This window comes from Aspergillus multicolor (genome assembly GCF_047715735.1).
Source record: "Aspergillus multicolor strain CBS 133.54 unplaced genomic scaffold BDW74scaffold_19, whole genome shotgun sequence".
Taxonomy (NCBI): Eukaryota; Fungi; Ascomycota; class Eurotiomycetes; order Eurotiales; family Aspergillaceae; genus Aspergillus; species Aspergillus multicolor.
In genome coordinates, this window is record NW_027395970.1 from 594,870 (window position 1) to 603,591 (window position 8,722).

At 35.2% G+C, this 8,722-nt stretch overlaps 3 protein-coding genes across 3 annotated transcripts; 1 reads left to right on the forward strand and 2 right to left on the reverse strand.

Annotated features, from left to right (window-relative positions):
* Positions 1-976: 976 nt before the first annotated feature.
* Positions 977-2,626, reverse strand: BDW74DRAFT_169044 (uncharacterized protein; the record flags this gene model as incomplete). Its single annotated transcript, XM_073726931.1, has 2 exons — positions 977-2,528; positions 2,604-2,626. 2 exons carry the CDS (start codon positions 2,624-2,626, stop codon positions 977-979), a joined length of 1,575 nt encoding a protein of 524 aa, XP_073582276.1.
* Positions 2,627-3,050: 424 nt separating this feature from the next.
* Positions 3,051-4,405, reverse strand: BDW74DRAFT_41741 (ribonuclease III). Its single transcript, XM_073732735.1, has 2 exons — positions 4,120-4,405; positions 3,051-4,065 (listed from the first exon to the last, which is right to left on the reverse strand). The coding sequence occupies exons 1-2, from the start codon at positions 4,204-4,206 to the stop codon at positions 3,064-3,066; spliced, it is 1,089 nt and encodes a 362-aa protein (XP_073582277.1). The 5' UTR covers positions 4,207-4,405; the 3' UTR covers positions 3,051-3,063.
* Positions 4,270-5,158, forward strand: BDW74DRAFT_156634 (mitochondrial 37S ribosomal protein mS33). The gene is made up of 3 exons (XM_073725028.1): positions 4,270-4,375; positions 4,434-4,744; positions 4,805-5,158. The coding sequence occupies exons 1-2, from the start codon at positions 4,337-4,339 to the stop codon at positions 4,644-4,646; spliced, it is 252 nt and encodes an 83-aa protein (XP_073582278.1). The 5' UTR covers positions 4,270-4,336; the 3' UTR covers positions 4,647-4,744; positions 4,805-5,158.
* Positions 5,159-8,722: the final 3,564 nt, after the last annotated feature.

Genomic DNA, 8,722 nt, shown 5'->3' on the forward strand with positions numbered 1-8,722 from the left:
GGCGGCAAACAAAGTATCCAGGAACTTACCAAGATATCGAGTAACAAAAACTATCAAGTACAGAGCCTGCGATTTGAAAGACAATCCAGAGCAGCTCTATGACCTAAAATCAGCCTATTGACACCATATTGTATATTGGCTAAGCGCACGCTTGAAGACTTCATTTTCTGTAATAGAACAAATATTGACGTAAGGTGAGAGAAATCGGCTGGTAGACTGTTAGTACTGTTGATCTCAGTGGCCACTTTGAACTCACCCAGTAATCTGAAGATATTCATGGTGCTATACGGTTCCCTTTTAAGGGTTACTATCAATTGAAAGGCAAAGACAACAAACTAGAGAATAATTGTGGAACAGGCAAGTATTTAAATCAGTGACTTCAAGTGTCTGTGTGCCTGGCCCTTGAAAAAAATGTTTGACGGTTTCCACCTCATAGACAAGTTTGGGAATAGAGTAAGATCAGTAAAGACAAAAATGAACCTAAGAATGTTGACACGAAGCCTTAAGCAGTGAGCTGTGTGCAACCAGGCACAAGTTAGGGGCCTAGGGCGGGTGTGCCCCACATTCCTGCAACACAACCATTACACAATATTCTGTACTCCCTTATATGTACTAGTAAAATTTGGTTAGAGGGGGTCATGACGCTTATCTATAAAATAAAGTGCTATGTTATCTGCCAGCATGATTTAATAGAGACTAAAAAGTCAGAGGAGGTCTATCCTTATATACACAAACAGGCACGTCATTATAAACAGATATAACCTTTCACAAAGTCAGTTTGTCAAGCTATTCTTATACCAATATACATGCTATCTAAAACTAAGCAATTAAGTGTCAAGAGTAATATATGTGTAAACATGTCCTAAGGTTTCAAAGATGGTCATTAAGAATGTAAAATTGCGTGAACAGCAGTGGTCACTACATAGCAATTATCATTGTATAGCCGCCAGCGACTGCTTGTATGGGAGACGAATGATCAAAACAAAGATCTGCCAAGTATACCTTCAGTATCCGTGATGCAGTGTAGATACCCTTCAGCCAATTCGCTTTTCAGAGCGCAGATTGCACTTTCCCTATCAAGTCTATCCCAGTCCCGTAAACCGGCACGCTTCAACTTCTGGCACTCTGTAATTTGCTGAAACAGCCGGTCCTTATCCGTTTCGAGCTGCGAGAGACGTTTTTCTGTCATGGCCTCAATGTCAATCGGTGCGAGCTTACCTCCGGGCACAATTGTGCTGAGACCTATAAGGTACTTGGAGTGTCTGGGGGCTTGCAAGGGTGTTGTTGGCACACTATTATGACGGCCGGAACGAGGACGTTGAAGTTCAGCACCAGGGAGTGGTAATTGATTACTTCGAGGCGCATGAGGCATTCCATGGGACCCAGTAGTCACAGGCCCACGCCGCACAGAGGTGCTTGCCCAACCACTATCTTTGAACATTGAGTTTCCGCGTGGCCTTGTCGGAGCAGACAGGAGTGAAATGTTCGATGCGCGACGGTGTGCCGGAAGGGTCTTCGGGCCATGTGGCGGGCCAGGTGGAGGGGACAGCTTGGGGTTGCGATTGTTACTAAACGCCTTCGGCTGGCTTGGGGCATTGCTCGGGTATGACGTTTTGCTATGAAATGGCTGTGGATCTACATCCGGGACCCGGGACGGTAATGATCTCGTAAGAGCTTGCTCTGACGTAGGGGATTTGATCCTGGGCTCCAGTGTTTCCAACTTGCCTTTGGTGACCGGTGTGCGGTCATACTGGCTCGATATGGTCCCCCTGTCTCGAGAACGACGACGACTTGAGAGATGACTAGCAAGCGGCGATCCACTCCGATTGCCTCTGATGCTATGACTCCTTTCATCGAGGGGCGATGACCGTCGGGAGTTGGACATAGAACCAGGGGCGGAAGGGCGCTTGGCGGATGTATCATTTGGGGATTGCGACCGTCGTCTCTGGCCCTGATACCGGTCAGCGGTGGGATCCATACGCCCACTGTGGAAAGGACTCCTGGCGCGAGGAGTTGAGCGGTGATCTTCTTGATATGGCGGCGCAGGTCGTGAAGGTGAACCTGGCCTTGTATGTCGACCAACGGAAGGTAGGCGGCGGTCTGCTCTGTAGTGCCCGTAATCGCGATTGGAGGAAGAAATGTCCCCTGGTTGCCTTTGGATCAAACTGTTATGACTCCGAGCAGCATCGCGAGCACGATCTTCTCTGAAGGGAGACCTCGGTCGTCTCGGCACGGATACTGGAGACCTTGGCCTCACGTCCCGACGAGGTGAGAACCTTCGAGAGGCATATGATTTCGGGTGCGAAACATTAGCGTCTCTATTATATGGTTGGGGGCTTCGTGAACGACGTCTGAAGGGGAGAGGCGAACGACTCCTGGGGCGGGTGTATGGCCGACCAGGAGATGGTGCCCATGTGTCGGCGACGAGGCGACCTGGAGAGCGCATTCGTTGGGGCGACCTGCTGCGACGACTATAACCTCGAGAAACTCCAGGGCGATAGCTCTCCCCACCACGATGGTCATCGAATCTGTAGAGATGGCATCTCGGTCAGTGACTGTAGATACAGGATGATGCTTGGGATTGCGTAAAAATATGAGCAAACCTTCTAGTACGATCCCAATCCATCTTTGATTGAGATTTGTTACAGATGGTGTAGGTAAAATGTGACAAAAGAGTGTTATTTCAAGTGTAATGTGCGTTTGGTGGTTACCTAGGTAGGTAGATGTTGAGTAGTCTACCCTAGGTAGAGTCTACCTATCTCAGAGCTCAACATAAAAATCGGCAGTGGCTGTGCCACGCTGATTCATCTATGCCATACGTGTTGATGATACTTGGCATAATGCAAAACTATCCCTATCTGAAGACAACCCTATCGTTTTCTATCGCGTTTATGCTATTTGAATCTAGCCCTTATAGCCTCCTGCGAAGTTCCCAGAGTCTTCCGCCTTCCGGTTTGACCTTTGCTACTACTCCGCTACGAAGACGCCTGTTCACTGTTGCTATGGTATTTGCTAGGGGAAATGGCGAGGCATTTTGACATGCGAATGATGTTGAGAATGAACCTAGTCTTGGAATCTTCCTGACATATGCGATTCTTTAGATGCGATAATTTTGTTGATTAAATCTCCATTTTCTAGGGCCTGTTGAGCTGCCCTGTTTCCGGCGATCGTCTTATTTGACCCCTGTCCGGAGCCGAGATGTTTATCTGCCCACCCCCAGCCAGTAAAATATACACCGATGAAAAATGATTGTGTTCCTCCCTTATGTTGTATCGGTTTCTTTTCGTCGACATATCTTAACTTGGCACCTTTCCCCATGATTTTCCTAGCTAGCGCTTCCTTGGCCTGGGAAAATGAATTGGATTCTTCGAGGGTCTCAAGCTTCGGTAACCATAGTTCAGAAAGCCATGACTCGGCAACAGCATAGCCATGAGGATGAGACAAGATGACAGCAGCCACGTAGGCTTCGAAAATATCTCCTCTCGTTTTGATCCACCTTTTCGGCTGATTTGAGAACTCGGGTGGGACTGACGCTCTGCTGTCAATGCCATACCGGGTAGCGTACTCAGCCAGAGTCTCATTCTTTACTAGAAGCTCCCTGATTTGTGACATTCGACCTGATGGCATGTGTTGGAATCGGTTCCAGATGAGCTTGGTGGAAAATAGCTCTATGTATGCATCCCCAAGAATTTCAAGCCGATCATAAGTTGTTTTTGGGTCTTTGCTCACGCCTGGATGCGTAAGAACCGCCCGTTCAAGTTGTTCGTCTGGAATAGGAGGCAATGGGGGTAAGGATTTGGTATGGTTCCAGGTAAGTGGCGGCACTTCAAGGCCAGGGCCGGTGAGTTTAACCGGTTTTCTTAGGAGTGATGTTTTCTGTAGAGCGGACGTGAACACTTTCGTCGCCTCCAAGACCTCTGGGCTAAGCTTGACATCACCATGGTCAGATTTCGCGATTATTTTGTTGATTAGCATGCAGACACTTGCGATATCGCCTTTGAGGTCAGTGTCCGGTGAGGGCGCCCGCGGGAAAGATACGTTGAAACTATGATCAGAGTGGGGTTCCTATGTTGCTGTCAGGGTTGCGCAATCGAATTACTGGAGAAAAAAGATACTGACTGTGGTTTTTGTTTTTGTTGGTTTATCATCGCGGTGTGACGCAAAAACAGATTTGCGCTTGCGATCCATGACTGGAATGATGAGCATGTGTGTTGAGCGTGTGGTAAAACGTCCTTAGAGCAAACGCTCGGGCGGAGGCGTCACGTGATGCCGGGGATGTCTTCGACCGACCCTACACGTTTACTTTCCAACAACAAAGCAACACCCTCCGCCCCAAATGGCAGCTCAATATAATCGACTATTGGACTTGGCCAGGGTAAAAATGCGCGCAATCTCTATGATGTCCCGCTTCTAACTATCGTGCGTCGAAACAGGTTCAATGTCGAGTCTTCTCCCTGAACTTCAACCCCGACAGATTACGGCTTGGAAATAAGGTGCTGCGCCAAAGACTACGAGGCCCAGCATTGGCAGAATGGTATCCAAAGAAAACGGTCTCCTTTAAAGATTTGCGGACCACGTGCAAATCACTTGGACTGACGACTTTCGATGAAGCCGAGGATGACAGAGAAGAAGCTATCCAAATGTGAGTCTGTTCTGTTCGTGGTATTGTATATCCTGCTTATACTACAACCTAGTGCAAAACTACGTGGAAAGGGAAGGCCAAAAAAGAAACGAACAGCCGCAGGTAAGATAACTCTTTGGTGCTTTCAGCGTGGTCACTAACAAGCGTCTTTTGTCTTTACAGAATCCAGATCTGCCAAGAAGAAGAAATGATGTCGTATTAAGGAGTTTATTACTTTTGTTACTTCAACCAAATAAAGATGTTATATCACACTATGTTTCTTTATGGAAATTAGATGTTATGTACCTGTTGGACGAGAGGTGGATACCTCTTGAAATTTGATGTTGGAATTGAGACGGACACACTAAAGATAGGGGATAATATAAGGCTATTATGTGTACTTAGATACTTGGAATTGGCCATGCTGACAAGATACTTGTCACTACGCTAATCCCGCCTCGCTGCGCGAGGCGGTCAGCGTCAGCAATATGATCCATCCACCCACATAACCCAAAATTTATACTAAAGTAATTTAAACTTAGTATTTTATTAAAGATATTAATATAGTAATAAAAAAAGCTGGCTGAGGTTCTTTAATAATAATAGTGTTATAATAAAGGTTTTTTAGCTAATAAGAATGCTTAAACTATAGTAAAAGGATTACTTAGAGATCCCCTTAGCTAGGGAATCCATGGTCTTTATATAAATAAGGTTTAAAGGCCTTAGGCTACTAAGTAATCCTTAAGTTAAATTATACTAAAAAAAATTTATTACTTAGATTTTTTTAAAAATTAAATAACCTAAGCTAAGTAAGGCTTGGGTATTAAAACCCTAGCCTTAATTTATTATTTAAGGGTTTTTATGATTTTTAAGAGCTAAAGCTAAAGGCTAATATTATATAAGGCTTAAATTAATATAATAATTCAAGGTAATATGGTTTACTAAGTTATTAATAATTAGTTCATAAGTTAAATTATTCTATAGAATAGCTTAGCTTAATTATATCATAAAAAGGTATTGGAAAATACTAAATTTTTACTAGGTTACATCAACTTAAAATAAGTTAATTTAGAATAATTTCTCCCCTCTTAAAAAATATCTAGAATTCAGCACTAAATTATTTTTATATTAAGTAATATATAACTTTTATTGTAAGTCATAATATAACTTATTATTATTATTTTAGCCTTATCAACCCCTTTGTCGGGGAACGCGGCCAGCGCGGACTGCTGTCAGCCAATAGATCTGCCTTACTAATATAATGTAACAGGCTGTCACGTTAGAAACCGGAGTCACTAATTATCCGCACTAATTATAATAATATAGTAGTATTAATATAATAACTTCTTGGCTATTATATTAGTTAAAGTAAAGTGATATAATAAATTTAACTAAATATACTTATTAAAGCAGAACACTATAATTAATTTATTAAATATTATATATTTAAAGAACTATCTTTATAATATTAAATAGTTTTAATTATTATTTATTATTATTAAAAATTAAGCTACCCTACCTTTTAATTTTTATTTATTTTTTATATAAGCTTTTTAACCTTAAAACTTATATCTTTTACTCTTGCGCATAAAATATTCTAAAAACCCACTAGTTTAAGATAGATTAGCAGGCTTTATTTAATAATAATAAATCCTTAGTATAAAAAAATTAAAAATATTTATTATTATTATAAAAACCTAACCTTTTTAAAAAACATAGGTTATTATAGCCAGGCCTACCTTAATTAAAAAACTAAAGTATATAAAAAAAGTAATTACTATATTAACAAATAAACTTAGTAAATTAAAAAGTTTTTAAAAAAATCAAAGTTAATAAAGTAAAATTATATAAAGGTAAGATATTTTTCTTATAAAATTATTTAACCTTAATAAATATATACTTATATATTAATAACCTCGGGAATGCTAATAAGCATAATAAAGTTATATTTATAAAAATATACCTTAAAAAACCTATATTTAATTAGTTTAAGCTATATATACAAGATTACTAAATAAATAAGCTAAAAAATAAAAACTAATAACTAAGAAAATCTTTAAAAACTATAAGAAATTTAAAATATAAATTTTTTTAAGTATTTAATAATCTAAACCTTAAATAAATTACTTAAGGCAGGATTAAAGACCTATACCAAGGCAAGTTAATTATTAATAAATATATTATTAATTTTTACTAGATAGCTTTAAACTTAACCTAAAATAAATTAACTCTTATAATAAAATATTATAAAATACTTAGGAGTAAGATAAAGAACTAGTTAGCTTTAATTAATAATTAACCTAATACTCTTAATAAACTTATCAAAATAGTATTATAAATTAAAATATGCTAAAACAAGTAATAGTTTAATAAGTAATATAACCATGTATATTAAACAGGAAGAAATATGCAAAACCTATAATAAAATAAAAATATAAAATATAAAAATAAATACTGCTATTACTACTAAATAATAAAAGGATAGTAAAAAAAAAAGTAATTTTAAGGAAAATGCTTTAAATATAAAAAAATTAGGCATATTAAGAAATATTATTAAGCAAAGTATTAAAATTATAAACTAGCTATTTATAATTTATAACTATATATTATTTATATAATAACTAAACCTAATTTCCTAGATATCACGGAGGAAAATATCCTTAAAAATATTATAAAATAATAAAAAAAATAATATAAACCATAAATAAATTAACTAAATAAATTAGCTAAGTATAAATAAAGGTCCAGTAAAATATAAAAAATTTTAAGAAAATTAATAAAAAAATACTTAAAAGTATTAATATTAATACGCAAGAACTTGAAATTAAAGAAAATAAAGAAGTTAACATTATTACTAATAATAAGTTAAAAGAACAAGCAGGACACTACACAGGTTTTAAAAAAGGCTAAGTATAATATTGAGTAAGTATAAATTATTTAAAAATAAACCTCTTGGGAAATAAAAAAAAATTACTTACAGGTAAGTAATAAGATCTTTTTAAATTTAAAAAAAAGTTTTATACACCTTTAATAGTTTTAATTAGTAATAAAATAATTATAAATTATAATAAGACTTAAGAAACATAAATATAAACCCTGTTTAATAATAATATTAAAAAAATAAACCGTATAATTATAAATTAGCATAAGTAGTTTACTAGAAAAAGCCTAGCTATATATAGCAGGATTATATATTAAAATATAATAAATATAAAAAATAAATATTCTTAAAATACCCTGTTTATGGGCAGGTTAATATTGAATTTATAAAAAAAATATAGGTAAGTATTAAATAAATAAAAAATAAGCCTATATAATAAAGTCTTAGGTTATATAAAAATTACTTTTATAAATACTATCTTAAGCTAAGTAAGAAGGTATATTAAAATATTAATTAAATAAAATATTATAATAATAAGTATTTATAGCACCGGAAAATTAAAAAATTATATTATTAAAAATTATAAGTATTAAAAATTATTTTATACTAAATTATTACCCCCTAGGTAATATCAAATATAATTATATAAAAATACAAGCAGGACACCTAAATTATATAGAACTTAATTATTATAATTATAATATTTTATATTATATATTTTATATTATATATTTTATATTATATATTTTACTAAAAGACAGGCCAGTTTCAATTAATAAAATAAGTTAAAATATAATAATAATATTATTATTAGTATTAAAAAAAGTAACACTTTTTATAATTAAGAATAATATATTAATTATTATTATAATATAATTAAATAAAAAGTATATAAAAATCTTACTAAACTTAGGGTGCTTTAAGTAGTTTATTAATAAAAAATTTATTAAAATATATTGATTAATAACTAAGCTTACAGGGAAACACTAAAAAATTTTATTAAGAACCTAAGCTTATAATTAATAATATATTAATAAAAAATAAAAAAATATATTAAAAATATTATATTTAAAGTTATGCTAACTATACCTTAAGAATTTTATAATATAGTTATTAAAATAATATAACTTACTTAATAAAATTTAAATATTAACTAGATAACTAAAAAAGTGCTAGTTAATAATATTGAATTAAAAATATAAAAAAATATTAATAAAAAA